The 19286-nt window shown below is 39.1% G+C and overlaps 1 protein-coding gene across 9 annotated transcripts in view; it reads left to right on the top strand.

The window, feature by feature from the left end:
* Positions 1-18755, top strand: part of psq (BTB-domain-containing protein pipsqueak) — a 30465-nt gene extending 11710 nt beyond the window's left edge. For 5 of the 9 annotated variants that reach the window (XM_019051686.2, XM_072299831.1, XM_019051688.2 and 2 more), the window contains exons 4-11: positions 6686-6850; positions 7644-7997; positions 9881-10228; positions 11088-11468; positions 12605-12713; positions 13555-13857; positions 14490-14769; positions 16142-18755. In XM_019051686.2, the coding sequence (XP_018907231.1) occupies positions 6686-6850; positions 7644-7997; positions 9881-10228; positions 11088-11468; positions 12605-12713; positions 13555-13857; positions 14490-14769; positions 16142-16319 (2118 nt within the window). In that variant the 3' untranslated portion in view covers positions 16320-18755. Of the gene's footprint in view, positions 1-123; positions 349-5862; positions 6116-6685; positions 6851-7643; positions 7998-9880; positions 10229-11087; positions 11469-12604; positions 12714-13554; positions 13858-14489; positions 14770-16141 lie in introns of those variants that run through there. The other 4 variants (XM_072299844.1, XM_019051691.2, XM_072299841.1 and 1 more) reach the window with 4 other exon arrangements.
* Positions 18756-19286: the final 531 nt, after the last annotated feature.

Below are 19286 nucleotides of genomic sequence, written 5' to 3'. Positions count from 1 at the left end.
CGGGATTAACGAGAAAACCGTGGTGCATTTCAGCGTAAGGCCTGACAAAGCCGAAGGTCTTGCGGCGGCTGAGTGAGAGAGGAGAGCGGAGCGAGGGGAGCGAGAGAAGAGAAAAAAACCCGAGAGCAAAAAAATGGAGAGAAATAAAAAAAGATAATAAAAAGAGAGCAATAGCCGGGCCAGCCGCAGCTCAATCGCGTCTGCGTTTCTGTCGCCTCGTTGCCGCGACTCGCGCGTCTAATTATCGAATTTTCCCCCCAATTGAGGCCCTCGACGACGCCTCGGGATTTTCGAACGAGTCCGCCCCAACGACAGCTTTCCCAGAGAGTCCCGTTTGCAAAATTCCAGGTATTTTCAATCTTGGAAAGAATCCCTGGATTATTCCTCTTTGAACTTTTTACTCATTTTTCACAAATTTATACTAGTCCCAATCAGGGCCGTAAATTTCTATGCCTTGTCTTAACCAAGGGTGTCTACTGTCTAGTGGTCCCCAAAAGTCCCCATTGTCCCCGACATCCCCAATTTTCTTGTTCAGGTCCCCAAATAATGACATAAATCGTCCTAAACACCGACATTTTCGAATTTTTGGCGGCGCGTTATAACCAGGAATTAAAAACTGAAGCGTTGCTTGGTTTTTCGTATGTTTTCATCGGTTCAACATGGCTTGTAAAATAAGACGTATAAAATTCGCGCTTTAATGCTATAACTAGCTCCCTTTCTCCAACTATTTCGGGAAAAAAGTTCCCGATTTTCTTTAAAAAAACACCCCTTAAAGTCCCCGAAAGTTCCCAATTTTGGTTTTTACCACTGGTTTACACTCTGTAACCTCTTCAAGTCAGCGGTAATCGAGTCATATATTGATCGTGCGTTTTTTTTTTTCTTTTCTTTTCTTTTTCCAATTCACATGTTATCAATGGGTTAATGAAATGCATATGGGAATCACAATAGGTGCTCACCTGTAATCAAAACCTCCGGGGATTGATGGATATTATTGACTTTCTATGGGAAATGAGGAAAGAAAAAAGAAAACAGCAAGAAGGAAGAATATGAGATATCCGTGATCTTATACAAATCTTTGAGGGAACACCAAATAAGGATCAACCGAAAATTCTCAGCATTTCAGCCAATCGCCGGAAGCACTCTGTGATTGCGCGCGAAAGTTACAGCGTTTAGTGAAAATTTACCGAAAGTATTCAGCATTTCCCGCAACATCAGCTGATCGCCAGAAACACTCTGATTTGCACGCGAAAGTATAAAACGTCATGTGAATATTAATCAAAAATATTAAGCATTTCCGGTTACATCAGCCGATCGCCGGAAACGCACTCTAATTGAGTGCGAAACTTTTTCCCTCGTTCCCACTTCCCATATGCAAGTAACCATCCAAGCTCTTAGGATGAGTACAATCGTAAGTTGGCCGATTATTTCGTGAACTACCCCGCGAATATTATTGTTTGAGTTCGGTTTTTAGATTCAGCGCGTCCGGCTAGCTCTTGTCCACAATGCATTTCTCCGAAGTCATTAACTTTCGCAATGCAATGATGGAATCAAAGGTCATTAGCGGGGAAGTTCTCACTCCTTGATCACAGCACAAGCTTATTAGTACACTAACTCCGGTTTATCACCCCGTTATTTTTCCGAAATACTGATCGATGAGGACCTACTGTAGGAGTCAGTCTATCGCTCCCATGTTGTTTTTGAGAGAGTATCAGTGATGACGTCATTTTTCGATGTAATACGGATCCTTAACTGCCGGAATTTCCCTTTCTTCTCAGGTGATAAATTATTGATCGGCTGTTGCTCTCAAGGTTTTGAGCATTGAGCGTCCTTCTTTTTTGCAAGAATGAACTGAACAGACTATATTTTCCTCTGAATATTCCGTTCTCTATAGTTTGCAATTAGGAACTATTATGTGAGAGTCATTTTAAAGATACGAATGGACCATTGAAGGTACTTCGGAGACAAATAGTCTTCTTCATCGTAGTCTTCTTCCGCGTTTCCTCTTTTTCTCTTCCTTTTTGTTGTCCACTTTTTTTCTGTGCTTCTCTTTCTTATTTTATCTCTTCTTCTTTCTCTTTTTTGTGCTCATCCTCCTCTCCTTCTTCCTCCTCCTCCTCCTCTCCTCTCCTTCTTCCTCCTCCTCTTCCTTTCCCGCTCTGATATTCTCTGCGCAGATAGGCGCTTTTATGGATGAGCTAAAAATATTAGACTAATGAAATTTGGAAACTTACGTTTTGCCATCAGAAACCAATATTATTAGTTACTTATCGCAAAACGTAGTCCATTTTATGAATAAGGAATTCCTCCAGAAAGTCACTGACTCGTGCGTTGCTCTCGTGCGCTCAGTTTGTGATCCAGAAGACCACCAATCTGTGTCAGCAGCTTTCAGATGGAATTCTGAACAAAATTTTGTCTCATGAGTGACTATATAACATAAAAGTTCAGCGTGAATATTTTTTAAAAATCTCTTCAGTGTCATACTTATTGTAGGTACTTGAAAATTATCGTGGAATAAAACTTGTACGCGTATTGGGAATTTGCGCACTATCATCTGCGAAATAAGTTCATGGAAAGGTTTATCCTACATAGTCTAACAATAAGCTTCAATTTGCCATAGAAGTTGGAGGTGAGCTTGATGAGCTGGTTCAGATTCTTCGAAAGCCAATATACGCCTCGCTTGTTTGTTCGGTTTTTTCTTCTCTTTTCTTCTTTTGTAAACTATTATTTTTTGAAGCAGGGATGAAATGCACCTGAAGGCTGCAGATAGCTCTCTAGAAGAACAAAAAATACTCGCTATTGCAGCTTCACAAGTTTCTCACGCGTGGAAAATTTCCCCTCTCCGCTGAAACGTGTCACGTTCGCGTTGAGCGAAACTATTCCAAAAACCAACGCCCGAGTATGTTTTTTATTTTTCGTTTCTCGCAAAAAAAATTGGAAAAATTCATGCACGAGCTCATCATGAATCCTCTCATGCTACGTGTGAACATTTTCTGCACCCCTGTACCTACCACAAAGGCAGCAAGAAAAGAAAAAAAAATATTAACCCGTTAATTATTAATATTGCAATGCCTGGAAACTGCTGGCGAATTCTAACAGGCTGTGTGAACTGGATTAGACAAGTTCGATACCATATTTCACACAGATTGTATGGGGCTTCGAGAAATCCAGTCCAGCTTGAACGGCTGTTAAGAACTAGTAGAATCACCTTTTACTCCTCTTCGATATAGTTTTCGCACAAAAGAAATAGGCCGTTGAGACTAAAGTTTTTCGTCTTTCAGTCTAGTCGCAGTGCTGCTTATTTTGGGATCCCTAGTAATAATTGGATATAAAAAGTTAAGCTTTCAAAAATCGATTCAACTTCTGATAATTTTCATTTTTATCATCGCACCTTCCCTCCCCCCTTCCCCTTGAAAACAACTTGAGTGCGTAAAAGCTAGGTAACTCCTCGTATGAATTGACACGAGCCTCTCTCGGGCTGCGATGTCACCCTGTTTTTGGGCATCGCATTACGAAAGAGAGAGTAAACGACGGTCTCGTTCCCAATCCACGTGACATTCATCGGCCCGCTATCAGACGCTCGGAGCCGGCCGTGGCGTTTGACGAATAATTAGAGTGACGACATGCAAACGTGATCGGCGTCCTGATAACTCCGATAAAATTCTGGACGATTAATCTCACCTCATCATTGCATCCAAGGCTCCAGGAGGTCTTTATCGCCCGAAGAGGTCATGCGCACCCTCTGATAGTGGGCGGGAGGGGTGCGCGCCGCGCCGTTCCATGCCTCGCACACCTTCCTTTAAGTATTCCCGATCAGGGTGTCTATAAGTCCGGAATTTCCGGAAAGTCCGGAAATAGTACTGATTTTCTAAGGGCGGTCCGGACGTACTGAAAAAGTGCAGCCGCAAAAAGGTCCGGATTTTTTTTTTTGAATTTTTTGTCATTTTTGTCGTAATTTCAAATTTTTGAAATTTTTCGAATTTCGTGAAATGAGGTACTGAAAAAGTATGGAATTTTTCTGTTGGAGAAGGTACTGATTTTCTTGACAAGGTACTGAAAAATTACTGTTAAAGTACTTATTTTTGATCAGCCTGTTTTAGTAGACACCCTGCCGATGCTTTTAAAACTTTCTGGTAGCTGTAGAGGACCCTGCTCCTTTTCCCAGCCTCTATGGAATGCTCTATGCCTCTACTCAGGAAATGCCCATAAGTTTTAAGGTGGTACCTAAATGAAAATTAGTACAATCCGGATTTTTATTTTTTAATTTTCACTGTAGCATTTATCCGTTTTTTGGAGATCTCGTTGGCGCGAAAACTTACGAGGGGTAAACCACTCCTCCCACGTGTCAACCTTCATCCGTGGGCGGCGTGTGTAACTTGGCTACAGCACTTGGGAATCAAACCCCGAACCCCGTGAATCATTCTCCTTTCCTCTCTACCGCCCCCTCCCCCCATTAGCTTCAAGCCTTTCGTGATTTGGAAAGACTGTCGTGCCCATTCACATTATTTTGGCTAAGAATGAAGAACTGGAAAAAATCGATCCACTCGTACTTGGCTGTATCCGTGGTTCAGCATTGTGGTTTTTTCAATCCCCAGCTGCCTACTCAAGTGTCTTTTTCAGGGTGTTAGGCGCATGGCGCTCGGTGAAATAAAACCATGATGTGGTCCTTATCAGTGTTCTGTCATCATGCCATCTCGTGTGCCATTTGATCATCAAGTTTGATTTTTAGGCTAAGTCACTTTCCCGAGTTTTTCTGTGCTTTGAAGCTTTTCGATAGGTAGACAGAAAATTTTGAAAGTAGCAAGGATGTAGTAAAAACCGGAGGTCTCAGCAATGTGCCTAGAATGGCCGGCGCTTTTCTTGGGCGCATTCCGGCGCTTTTCCGGTGAATGGGTCAGTTTTTGGCCCCAAAATCGTGTATAGACATGCCTTTAGTTTCGCAAAAGCCGTCCTTCGCCGAAGTACGTCCAATATTAACGGATACATCGCCCATCGGTAAACACGGCAGTGACGTCATTCACCAAGGTACAGGGGGCGGCCAGGGGTGCAAGGATGCTTCAGCACTTTAGAAATTCTGACAAGTGGCTCAGGGGGCCCCCGGCATGGCAGGGTCTGGCCAGAGGCCCCCAAAACTTGAAAAACCCACATTAAGGGAGACTTTAGGTTAGTGAGGGGGGCCTTCACCCGAAAGGAGGGGACCCGAAAACGTAACTGCACCCCAATAAGTTTCGAGTCGGACCGACACTGGTGGTAAAGTGTAAAAGTGTAAAATGTGGCTCCTTCCACCCTATGGTTTCATCCGTTTTTATGTCTAGCGACCAGTGCAAATGTGTGCATCACTGATGGTTGAAACCAAGGAACCATGGTATGCACCATCCCGGTATATGACGTCATACACAGTTTTCTTTTTCAATGAGCGGTATCTCCGTCACTATTTGATGCAGAAACTTGGCGTTGGAAAAGATCTCTTTGTTTTTATTTTTGGTTAATCTGTAAGACTACCTTAAAAATCTAACTCAACGACACAAGCGCAACTGATGCATAGGCACCCATACGGCTCGTAGAATTGAAAGACGAAAATTTCGAGGATTTCGATGGCACTCCCAATAGCGGTTCCAGAAAGTGAATCTGGTCCTCAGCGTTTGGGTAAGGAGCCTTTTGAAAAATCAAAAGTAAGATTGTGGCCCGATTCGGCAACGTGCGTTTCCGACGCGTCAGGATTGTGTCGCGCCGCGCTGCCCCAGCCGTGCCCCCCGCCTCCTCTCCGCTCCGCGCGCCCCCCGAATCCCCCACGGTTCCCCTGTGCCGCTCCGTCCCGAGTGTCTCGTCCACAGCTCAAGTTATCGAGTCACGGAATTTTATTCCCTCGTTCTGAGACTAAGATTGAAACCTCGCTTCTGACTTTTTGCCGTTTCTAACCTCTTCCCGGCCACCTTACCCACTGTTTTCCCCAAAAGTTCGGGTTCCCCGCCCCCCCGTCGGTGCGTTTGAACCCCCGACTCCTTCTCAAAAGAAGTCCGTGTGTAGGCTCGTTGTGTACTTTTTTCCGCCGAATTCAAACATTCTGTCCTGTCGGCGGCGTCGGATAATTTTCCTCTCGATTTCCTCTGTTGTGCAGGTAAGAATACTCGTTTTGAGTGGGTGTTTACCGTGTGGCTGGATTCCTAAGAGGGCGTTTTCGAGTGGAGACCGCTATACTACCCCCCTCCCTCTCATCCATGTTTCAACCTTCAAAAATAGTATTATCTCCTCGTCTGGAAGCGGTTTTTTCCCTCCAAGTCTTTTTTATTTCATTTTCGTTTTACTTTCACGAGTGAGTTATTTTAGCCTTTCTGTTGTCAGTGAGCTTTACCATAATCACCTCTGTTCGGTGGTTTGAAATTTTTACATTTTCTGATCGTCACTTTTTAGTCAGTATATGCAACTTCGGCTTGAAAGACCCCCCGGTCTTGCTTTGTTTGTCAGGAAAAGCTCGTCTTTGCCCGAAATTTGTTTCAGAAAGTTCGGGGGTTGGACTTGAATTTGGTAGGATGTAGATTTTTTTTTACCACCCTCATGCATTTCCGAAAGTTATTTTAAGTGTCATTTGAAAATTTTAAACCCTCACGAACCTGTTCCTACGCTTTTTTGGTGTGTAGAAAAACTTGAATATCCCTAAGAATCCGTTTTCTTCTTCTGTTTTTTGCAGGTTGTTTTGTCAGCATGTTCATCGTACTTTCAAAAATTATTAATCGAAAACCCATGCAAGCATCCTACCATTATTATGCCTCAAGATGTGTGTTTCAATGACCTCAAGTTTATCATAGAGTTTGTATATCGTGGTGAAATTGACGTTTCTCAAGCAGAATTACAAGTGAGTACCTTTCATTCATGTGCCAAACCTTTCTCATCAGCACTTAGTGACAAAAACCTCTCAAAGTGTATGTAGTAGGAACCTTCCTTGGGATTTTTCTAAAAAAAATGGGTGTATATTATGATGCTTTTTACCCAACGTTTTTTCATTGCCTAACTTCTTCCCATACTTGGTATTTTTACAGAATAGCTTAACATTATTAAACTCTGAAACTCAGTAAATTTCCCCCGAGTCTGAAAATTTACTCCCAAAATTTCAAGGTTGAATGTTGCCTTGTTTTCTTGTTAAAAAAAATAGAACATGAAATTAATGAAGAATTAACTTAATAATTAAATGTACCCAAATGAGGAATGTTCATCAAAAAATTTAAAAAATGCTTTTTTAATCCAATGCTTATTCATTCCTTACTGCCTTAATCACCAAATTCTTCAAAATTTTCTTCCAAAGTCTCCATTTTCCCTTTATATTTTTATCAGGATTTAGAATATGTACACAAATAATCTCTTTTCGATCATTGTCTATGATAGTCTTTTTGCTTTTTGCTGCAGTCCAAGATCAATTTTAAGTTAATGAAATATTTTTAAATTGGACTAAAATTTGTGCAGAGGAATTATTATTTCTGGTTCATTTTAGAAGCAGCGCATGTGGCTTTAGTTTTCCCATGCAGCTAAGTGCTTTTATGAACAAGCTTGAAAGAGTAGTTCCACATTATGAAATGCAGTCCAACTATGGACCTAAGTACAAACCTCTTCTTATCTCATGTAACACAACTAATCCATCTTTCTTTCTGTAGTCGCTGCTGAAGACAGCCGACCAATTAAAAATCAAAGGATTGTGTGAAGTGCCTGAGCGTAGTAGCAAGGAAGGAACCCCCACAGCTGAAGTCACGCCTCTTCCGCCCGTGCAACAAAGCACCTCACCTATCAGAGGAAGGACTAAAATGCAAAGGAGGATGTCTGGCACAAAGAGGAGATTCAATGAACAGTATCCCAATAACATCAACAAGAGGACTTTTTACGGCAGGGAAAACAAGCCGCAACAAGTCCAGAGTCATCAGAGTCAAATTATTCAAACCTCGGTTACGGCAGATATGTTGGAGTCTAACACTGGCCATGATAACCAGGTTTGTTTCAGCAACCTACTCAAGGTTGGTGTAGACATATACTACTGAAAATTTATCATTTCGTTTTAACATGTTCACTGTCACCTTAAGTCTGTTTGTCTGACTGTGAGCTGTTCCTTGAGTCCAGTCATCCTCTAAATGACAGGGAGTCCATAGGTCTGGAAAACCGGAAAATGCCAGGAAATTTCATCAGGTCAGGAAAATTAGGGAAAAGTAAAGGAATTTCTTGAAAGCCTGAAAATTTGAAAAATCTTGAGAATTGAAGTCTGAAACATACACTGAAGAAAAAGATAAAGTACAACAATGCTGCCCGCACAATCAATCTTTCTCTCAGTCTAGTTTGGAGCAATTCTCCAAGTCACATTCAGAATAGTGAATAGAGGAAACACTTTCAATCAGAAATTAACAGTTCAGATGATTCAATGATTAATGACCGAAGGGAAAATGTTCATATGTAACTGTCATTTGCAGAGAAATTTAAGAAAAAAACAATTGTGTATTTTTAATCTAGCATAAAAATTTGCCTCAAGCAAAGTAAAAAAATGTTGATAATTTTGGTCAGGAATAACCTCAGAGTCAAGTCAGAGAAAGAAAATTTTTTTACGCCAAGCCTTCAGACACTTGGAAATGAGCGCTTATCTGTTATCATAATTTTTCAATTGACATGGTGTGTCTATCAAATTAATGAGTTCTTTGCTTAAAGAATTAATTTGTTGATGGGGTCTTCTGTCTCATTTTCTCCGTTCGGATGTAATGTATCATATCTGTTGGGCTCTCTCAAGGGGAACAGCAAAAATGTTTGTTGACAGTGGAAATGTTAAGATTAAAATGTTAAATTTTATTTATTCATTTATATTTACTTGCACTCATCAATTTATATAAAGCAAAAAAACTAAAAAGATCACGAACAAATTGGGAAGAGCCAAAAAAAATTAAGGCTTCACAAGATTCAATAAAATTGCTGAGTATCTCCTATTTCAATGGAATTTACTGACTTTTCATCCCTTACTGAAAGAGACTCGTCAATTCTTTGGTACAATGTTTTGTCAAAATCACAGTGATATTAATTTCAACAAAAAATACGTCAATACATATTTCATCATTCATAGCACCTAAATTTTTAACCTCAAATTTCAAAATTGAGATGGTGTTTCTTTGCATTTACAAAAGAAATCAAGTTCATGAAGTCAATACAGTGTTCAAGGAAGTGTAAGTGCAGCCAGCTCAGTAAGAAATCAAATGTGAGGAAAAATCTAAAGCTATCATACTCTTGATACCAGTGTTTGAAACTCACCTTTGAGTTTTAGGAGCCAAGTGGTGCATCAAGCCCGATTTTTAGGCGCCATTGAAGATTTTTTAGGGGCCAAATTGACTTTTTGCCAATATATTACTGCGCATTTAGTGAAAAGTTAGATGCAAGATGTTTTCGTACCAGAACTAGTAAGTAGCTGTAACTTGGGGAAGACAAAAGCACAAAGGATGAAATCGTGAAGAATAGAAAAAGCTTTCACTTGTAGTGCTGAAAATTTCGAATAATTACCTGTTATGAAAATTCAGATTTTTAGGGGGCAGTTTAAAGGGGCCACGTTGGCGCAGAGCCTTCATTTTTTAGACACCATGGCCGATTTTTTAGGCACATTTGGCGCGTTTGCGCCTGTTAGTTTTGAACACTGCTTGATACACCACTTTTTAATGGAAATGCATACATGATTTCCAATAATTTGGCAAATCAGTTCCCATATGAACATCGTCATCAATTGCATTTGATGCCTATTGATGGAACAGATTGTGCTTACTAATTGTCTGAATAATTATGCTGATGACTAGTCCATTTTGTTCATACATTTTGTAACTATGTGAACATTTCCAATGCATTACTATGACCATGTGTTTCCCTCTCTTTTCAGTTACCACCCATGACCAATTGTATGACTGTAGCCACATCAACTGAAGAAGAAAATGATTGCAAAAGCAACATTGAGCTGAACGTTCTGAATTTAGACCAACAGCCTCAGTCTCAACAACCACCACAACCCGTGCTTCACGAAAATGGACATGGTACGCCGCATGCTACACCTCACGGAACTCCACATGGGACTCCACATGGAACACCGCATGGGACACCACATGGAACACCTCACGGAACGCCCCATGGCACTCCCCATTCACAGCATGAAAGTAGATTAGTTATGACGAGTCCTGCGCCAATCATGTCCACTACGCACACGCCTCCCACCAATATGCAACCTCATACGGTTTGTCTCATTGATTATACATATTACTCATCTTTATTGGAATGAGGGGGTCTCCCCTAGCTTATGTGCGGCCTAATCCGTTACGGTCTTTGCCCACCAAGGATTAAGTTGTAGCATTAGACAACCCTGGTCAAATTAAAAATTTGAAGAATTTATCCTCATTTGGTAATCATCATCAGCTTATGCCTAGAAAAATCATGACCATCAGCTTGGTAAATTTCTGAATTTAAGTAATATCTACAAAAAGTGAAAATTCGGAGTCAGAGAGCCTACAAAGATATAAAATGAAGTCTAACAGCTAGTGTCTTTAGAATTCCTCCAAGGATGCAGAAAATCATGTTGACAGTGGAGAGCTTGATTCATGATTGAGAAGTAAGGATCACCAGGGCTGTGTGTAATACTCAGTGATTTGAAACATTCTGCGCACCTGGCATCTGGCGTTCTCTTTCAATCCCAGCTGCCGAGTTTTTGTTTTCTCCCTCTGCTTATTTCACGGAGTGCAACTGTGACTATTGATAGAAGCTTTTCCCAAAAAATCAATAGTGTGTTCGAAATACTTGATAATTCAATCATTTTTACTTATTCATTAGTTAAACCAAATATTTTTTAAACCATTTATGGTTTGTTTTGCTCAGAAAGTGGGTTTTTAGACTATATAATTCATTTTGCTATTGAGCCAAGTGTCATAGCTTTGTTGTATTTATCTGCTTTGTACAAGTATTGAATCCTGCCAACTCATTTTGTATGGCAAGGAATTAATTTCAAAGTATCCATAATTGGAAGAGTTTTAAAAATGAATTCTCATGAAAGGCGTCATATTTCCGATAAGCTCTTTCTAATGCAAATTTCTTGTCAACAGCTTCAACCAATGACCAATTGTATGACGGTGGCTACATCAACAGACGAAGAAAATGACTGCAAGTCAAATATAGAGCTATCAGTTTTGTCGTTGGATAACCCTCAGCAAGGCCCCCAGCCACAACAACCACAACCTCAACAAGCGCAAGGAGTGCAACACGATTCAACATCTTTGATGTCTCTGGATGGGCAGGGGCCACAATCGCAGCAGCCAACGCCTCAACCAGTGCCGCACGATGATCAGAACCACAATCATGGTCATGGGCACTCGACACCTCAGCCTCAACCACAACTCCACTCGCAAGAAAACAGGGTGGTGATGACCAGCCCTGCTCTCATCATGTCAACCACACTTACCCCTCTGACAACCATCCAACCAACAGTAAGGCAATTGCACTTTTACCAATTCTTTATTTTGATGCTTCCATTTGAGACTTTGAGGGTGCCAAGTATTGGAAAAAATATTACGAAGTTGTTAATATGAAAATATTGGTTACCACACAAATATTTAGGAAATTTTTTCGATAAATCCTGGAACTAGACCACCAGACAAGGTACAAATTTCAGCATTCTAATGTTTGTTTGTTCTTTAAAACTTCTTGTAAAACATGCATCATAATATTTAAATGCCATATGGCCTTGTCTAGTGGTCTGTTGAAGTTGTTTTTGGTTTGAAATGAAGGGCAGAGTTAGTATTGCTGCAAACTTAGTTAAACATCTCAATTTTTATTACATATAAATAAAGAACCAACAATTGGCCTGTTGCAAACTTTTGCTACAGCGAAAATAAGTGTTGTTATTTCCAAAAAATGTCTCAAAAATCTCGATGAGCGCATCAGCGAAGTCTGAAAAGCACCCTTAACTTCACAATCTTCATAAGAAATTTGCGTTCTTTTGAGCTTGCCACTTCAAAAACGATACTAAGGCAATGTTGAAAATTTTATTAGAGGAGTCGTTCTATTCAACCCTTGCTCAAAAAGATGTTTTGCAATATTCATCATGGTCGACGGTCCTTCGCGTAAGTCGAGGGGAGCACAAGGTCAATCAAGGCGGACACCTCTCAACAGTCTCAAAGCGAGGAAAATGTGAATTTAAACACGCCAACTATTATCAGGTGGTTATAATTTCCTCCCGTCACATGTGTTCTGGCAGATAGGTGTCGGCCATGTTGAATATTGAGTAGCATCCTATTGAGCCGGAGTTAGATGAAACGATTCCTCTAACGAAATGTTCACCTCTGCTGTAGTATCGTTTTTGAAGCAGCAAACTAAAAATAACGCAAATTTCTTATGCAGATTGTGGAGTTAGGAGTGCATTTCAGACTTTGCTGATGTGCTCATCGCGATTTTAGAGACATTTTCTATGAGGTACAATTCTTATTTTTTCTCTAGGAAAAGTTTGCCACAGGCCCCTAAAACCCACCACTAAACCAACTAAATTACAAACCTTAAATTCTTAATGCTTGTTTGAAACCTGTACTTTCAATGGCTGTTGATTTCATAATAATTTCCTGTGAAGTTTTCTGTGTTGCAGAATCCTCCAGGGGGAGAGGACGAGCATACAATGCATACGATGATGATCACCCCGGAACTGTTAGGCCTTATACCATCCTCCTCTGGTCAGTCAGGTAAAGCTATTCTCTTATTTACGTAGCTTTTGAAAAGCTAAGCATTCATGATCAGTAAAAAAGTATAGATTATTCAATTTACAATAATGCACAAAAGGATTTAGTCATGCAAAAGAAATCTATCATGGGAAGTAGTCTGCTAGGGATTTGTTCTCTGCATCTTGTGTAAATGTTCATGCTGTGGTTAAACATATGCTATTCATGAGAAATGCTAAGGAAGAAGGCATCATCGTGAAGAAAAACGAATGATTTATTTCAATGAAAATAGCACTGAGCGCATATTTCTTTTGGCAAAAGCAAATGTGTAACATACCCTTTCCTGCGAAGAAAATAGTGTAGTGAGCAGTCTAGTTTAGGCAGTAATGTAAAAGCTGCTCGAAAAAAATTGAAGGGAACTAAGTCCTCATGCTAAGCAGCTTCGAAAAATGTGAAAACAAAGAACTTTTTGCACTCTTGATATTGACTAATTTTTCCCTGAAAGATGAGCTTTTTCCTGAGGAAATCACCAATAACTAATGAAATTCTTTCCTACGTTTAGTAATTGATTTAGAACAAGAGAACTATCCCAGTGAGGACTCATCTATTCCATTTTATCATTTTCGTTTGGATGATGATGGGTAAAAACTGTTAATGCAGAGATTTTTCTTCCATCCAGAGTGAAAACAAGGGGCTTAAGTTTATTGCAAAGATTTTTCATTACTTTAGCTGAAGAGAAGGGATGCAGTTATCATACTGTACAAAAGCTCCCAAGAAGTCTCTCCAGAATCAAACTTTAAGTGTCCAATTTTGTTGTACAATTTAGCAACCTCAAAACAATCGTATATTCCCTTGATTGTCCCAGATGTGAGCAATGATAGCAAATCGGGCATAGTAACATCTGGTACTATCTGTAATAAAGCATGGACCCAAGAAGATATGGATATGGCCCTAGAAGCGCTACGCAATCATAACATGAGCCTAACTAAAGCATCAATCACCTATGGCATACCTTCAACAACGCTGTGGCAAAGAGCTCATAGAATGGGCATTGATACACCGAAGAAAGATGGACCTAATAAGTCATGGAATGAGGATATTTTAAATGTCGCGCTAGAAGCTCTCAGGAATGGTTCAATATCTGCCAATAAAGCCAGCAAAGCATATGGTAAGTTCGCTTTGTTGTTACATCGTTTTCCCTCTCTCCAAATGGAATTCATTCTCATTAAAATAGAATATTACAATGTCAATAATTCACCTTAACAGACAAAGAAAAAACTGATGTGCAATGGCTGACAATGTCACTTTGACTCCAATTATGTGGCAGAGGCAAGGAATACATTTTCAATGTTATGATTGATGGAATTAAATTCTAAGCAAAAATGGTTAGTTCTTTCTTTTTTTCTGAAAACGGTTGCTTGTGACACCTTTTATGAAGAGACTTTTGAGCACTTGTGGATGTCACAAAGGCTCACACGAGCCTGTCTCATTTTTGTGTTATATGTACCTTTAATATTTGAAGTGTGTAACATTTTATTTGGGATACTTCAGCCTGTAAATATTTCTTTCGCCGATCTAAGAGATTTTGTAACTTCTCTCCAAAGTAAGCTTTCTTCTTCATATGATTTCCTGGTGTTGTGGAAAAGTTTTTTCCAAACTCTTGGCACGCAACATGTTAGAGCATTTGAATTGATGAAAAAAATTGAAAGATGAAAAATCAAATATGCAACCTTAGGTGGTGAAGAATCCTTCCCCTGTCCGTCTGTAATGTTCTTTAACCTTGTTTTTTCCATTTTTCAGGTATCCCCAGTAGCACCTTGTATAAAATAGCAAGGCGTGAGGGCATCAGGCTAGCTCAACCGTTCAATGCAGCACCAACAACTTGGAATCCTGATGACCTCGAACGAGCGTTGGATGCCATTAGGTCTGGACAAACAACGGTGCAGAGGGCTGCTACTGAGTATGGAATTCCTTCTGGTACACTATATGGAAGGTGTAAGCGAGAAGGTATTGAACTGTCACGTAGCAATCCAACACCATGGTCCGAAGACGCCATGTTGGAAGCTTTAGAAGCTGTGAGGTGAGTTTTCCCTTAGCCCAGTTCCTGAGTAAGAAATACTCCCCCATGAAATATGATGCTTGCAAATGAATACTTGCGCTTCGAAAAATTTGGTTATGACATCATCCACTGCGGTAGTGACACCCCTGGTTTCTTCCATTTTGCTTTCGTCCAAGTTTCTCGTTGAGTGACCAGTGCAATGTATATCTCTCATTGATGAATCCGAGGTGGAAGAAAGCAATGGTGTCACTTCTGGAGTGGATGATATCACAGATGGAATTCTTCATAGCACGATATCTCTGTCAATATTGAAAGTTGAAAGGTGCCATATGGTCAGATCTTATTTTTTTCAGCTAGTCCACAAGAATCAAGCACCAAAACACAAGTCTGTGACAAATGCAATTGACTTATTCAATAGAGGATCAATATTTTTAGAGGGCCCCTAAGAGGATTAAAGCAGAGGAAAAATTCAGAAGTCTTAAAAAATCCTTTTTAAAAAATTGAAATCCAAATGTTTTCTTCTCTAATGTTGCCTGCAGTAGCCAAAAGAATTCGTAATAATGATAAATTTTGATTACTTGGTGGAATAAGAGGAACTGTCAGGAAAATATTTTGAATTAAGTACAGTTTTTATGTGCAAATAAAGATAGCTATGCCATGGAAGTCATTTTTCCACTTTTAGAGGATTAAAAAGATGAGCAGTGGGTCACTTTTGCCTGCCACAGAATCAAGTTTCGATTGATTAAACTAATTGTTAGCAAAAATTAATAAGATCATCCAAACTTCTAGTTTCTAGATCCAACATTAAAGAGAGATTTCACTGTTCCAAAAACAAGTTGTATGATACCATCTACCGTATTAATGCATACCATTGTTGTTTTCACCTTAGGCTCCTCACTTAGCGGTACACACATAGGTATTAGTTGCTCCAATAAAAAATTAGGATGAAATTGAGGTGGAAAAAGCCGTGTTATGCGCCATTGCGGTGGATGACTTTATACGCTGTGTTTTTTAAGGAGAAATATCTTTACTAATTTTAGACACGAAAACTTGATGTTCGGACGGATCTTATTATTTTTTGCTGATCTGTATCCTGACATTTTTAAAGCATGATTCTGTGCCTAGCACAACTTATTATTTTAAAAAAAAATAGTCAAAACCTCTGTATCACTGCTGTTATTGTGAGAGACTGCCACTGAACTGACGATAAGTGAAGGACTACTTGGGAAAAAGGGACCAAGTCCAGTTGGTGCTCCTAAGATTGTACACCTCTGTTCTTCTCTGTCTTCATAAGAAGTCGCTTAACCCTGCTCAAATTATTTAGGAGAATCTCCATTTGTATCAAATGTTTTACATGTTTCTTTTTTCTATTTTTACTTTCATTATTTTACAGAATGGGTCAAATGAGTATCAACCAAGCTGCAATTCACTACAACCTCCCTTATTCTTCTTTGTATGGAAGGTTTAAACGTGGGAAGTATGAAGCCGACCATCCGGATCAAATCAACGTCGACTCATCGTCACCTCCTGCCCAACAGCAGCAGACCCTCTCACCAATGTATTTCGTGTAAAGTTGTAAATTTGAGTATTTTCGTAAATTTTTTTCTAGCAGTTCAGCAGGTTGATGCAATCTGCCGTAAATGTTCTTTTATCTGAACATCTGTCGTATTAAATATGTTCTTTTTGCATCACATCGTGTCAAAAGCTGTGAGGTTGGAATTCCTGAATAGCAGAATTAAATTAGACTGCTAGAATTAAACTGTAGCAACTGCTTCAGTTAAAAAATCAATGAGTGTCACATATAGATCCAATTTATGTGAAGATTTGCACAAAAGATAACTTTCTGTTGCAAATGATTGGTATTAAATTTCAACCTTCGAGGTCTTGAAAGACAGGGTCAAAATCTCCCTGCTTCTATTAATTCCACAGCCTCTGTAAGCACACCTTCATCTGTCCAAAACAATGAAAGTATAACCTTCATTCCTTTTTTTTTCTTCTTTTTTTCTTTTTTTTTCTTTAATTTTGTATCCATGAAAGTGATGGTAAAAAATTATTCGGAAGTCTTAAGTGAATACAACATTTTCATTGCGTTAGTGCACAGTGAAAAGTATTAACAGAATGGTATTTTTGTCATTTACGTCAGGCAATTAAATTGTCTCGACATTACCTCTTTATTGGTGTGTATTTAATGTGGTGAAAACTTACAGCAATGTTTTCAAAATATTATTCAATTGAATTTTATTCTTCCATAGTTTATCAGTTGATGAGATAATTGATTATTCATTCCTCATTGCATTTATCCCAAAATCAAATGTTTGTTTTTTGTTTATTAATTTTCTGGTAACTCGTCCTTAATGTCAGTAGGTTCTCTATGTGCCTATGAAATTAAGGTTGTCACAATCTCGGATAATCTTCATGTACTGGGATCTTTTGAATTACGAATTCAGAACGAAACTGGCTGAACTATAACATTTTGATCACAACATTAGTTTTGCCGCTTACCGTAAGATAGTTGCCGCTGGACGGCAGGTTAGACAGAGCGATGATTAAGTTTTCATCATGGGTTGATAAAGAGATAGCATCAGAGTAAATAAATTCCTTACCTTGTCAGTATTTCACTTCTGACTAATGTTCCAATTATTTGTTCAGCCAGTGTAGTATTCAGAAGTAATATAATGAGGACTTACAGCATTCCTTCTGTCCTATGTATATCTCTAACTTGGTCAATATTGTGCAGCCTAAATGAAGCTATCAAATCTTCATCACACGTTTGTTTAAAAAAAATCCTGTTTTTTAGAACTCATTGACGCCATGATGTGCAATAACAAGGGCAACTTGCATGATCCCATGATCAATGGTTTCGCTGCTTTTCTGCATGATGTCTTTGTTTTTGAAAGATGACATTGTTTTCACATTCAACGAAATCGGAGAATCGGAAACTTATTATGTATCTGAAATCATTGAGATCGTTTACTAACAAATCGGCTGGATTTTACGTGAATAATGTAATAGTACAGGATGTCAACATGAAAAGCGGGCTTTCACATTTGCATTAACTCAATACTTTCTGTGGTCTCTTTTAAATGTACATTCTTCAATCTGCTTTCCTCTTGTCCTCGAAAGCTCATGTCTTAAAGGGCCTGAATTTCTTTTACTTCCAATTGACAGTCTGCTCTGGGAAGTTTATCTTCTACCTTAGGGTGCTGTCATGTTGTTTGGTGCTCATTTTTCCCTCAGGCCATGAATTTAATTCAAAAAATGCCTTAGAATTTCAATAATTTTTTAGCCAGTAATAAAAAGAACATAACGACAGTAGCGCCTTCCAACTGAGATTCTAGGATACTAGTAGTTGGCCAAAATTTCACGGAACACCTCGCACTGCTGATAAGAAATTTGTTCTTAGATACAAAGTTGTTCCTTTAACCAGTGGCTTCAATCTCCCAAATTCTATTCAAACAACTCCAATTGGTGGTCACAGCAGTAAATATATCAAAGAAAGTAAATTGACAGTGCGCCTGTTCGAGTGAAATCTACCTTTACAATGGTATCATGATACGCAGTTAAATCTGAAACCATAGCTACCTCTTTTTGACCAGTCCCTCGCCTGAGGAGACAGTGTTTGCTTAGAATATCTCATTTGGTTGATCGCACCCGTCAGGAAATTCTTGTCATTTTGGTTCAGAGAAAAACTTGAACAAACTAAAGAATTTTTTTCCTCTAGTAGTTTTCACCATGGCTGGCACAGCTCAGTATTGTTCAGTCCATAAACCGTGCTTCTAGTGTTGAGTAGGTTCCGCTTTGGGGCTAGCACTCATAATTATTTCATTAAGTGCATTTTAATTGGTTTTTGGAGGATTGTATTACTTAGATCCAACTAGTAATGGAAGTGTGAGAAAGTGTAACTTTCAGGTCTGGGTCGACAAGTGATACCCATTTTCTGTCGATGACAGGATTTTTTTATTTATTTATTATTTTTTCTCTCTTTTTTTTTTTTTTTTTTTTTTTTTGTTTGTTAAATAATAGGTACCAATAAACTTTTCCAAGATGGAAATTTAATGTCTGTGATCTGTAAATAAATCTTTCGATTGTAGTCAAATTGTATTTATGCAGCTTTGAGCTGGAGGTGTAGCAAGTCAATTGTTTTTTTTCTTTTTTTCTCTGTCTTGCAGAAATGTTGTAAAGTTTATTGTTCTTTGTTTGCTCCCTTTCCAATTTACCACTTTTCCGCTTGAGAGTAGCTTTAAATTGAAAAGTGTATGGAAGACTGAAACGGGGTCCTTTTCAGAAAGGCAAGTGTTAGCATAATAAATAATTATAGATACTAGGACTTGAATATTGATAGATTTTCTCCTAGTTTTGAAGCAATTTGTCTGAAATATCTATTTCTTCACCCCTTGAAACTTGGCAAGGAAATGACTTCTAAGCAGTGGTTCATTGTATTTCAATGGTGAAAGAAATCGATGATCACCTGAAGATTCCTGCAAAATCATTTGCACCTGAGTTTTGGCGCTAGCTTTTTTGTGGATTGCAGGAAGCTT

The sequence above is a fragment of the Bemisia tabaci genome, chromosome 1 (assembly GCF_918797505.1).
Source record: "Bemisia tabaci chromosome 1, PGI_BMITA_v3".
In the NCBI taxonomy this organism is placed as follows: domain Eukaryota; kingdom Metazoa; phylum Arthropoda; class Insecta; order Hemiptera; family Aleyrodidae; genus Bemisia; species Bemisia tabaci.
This window is presented reverse-complemented; position numbering and strand designations above follow the sequence as displayed.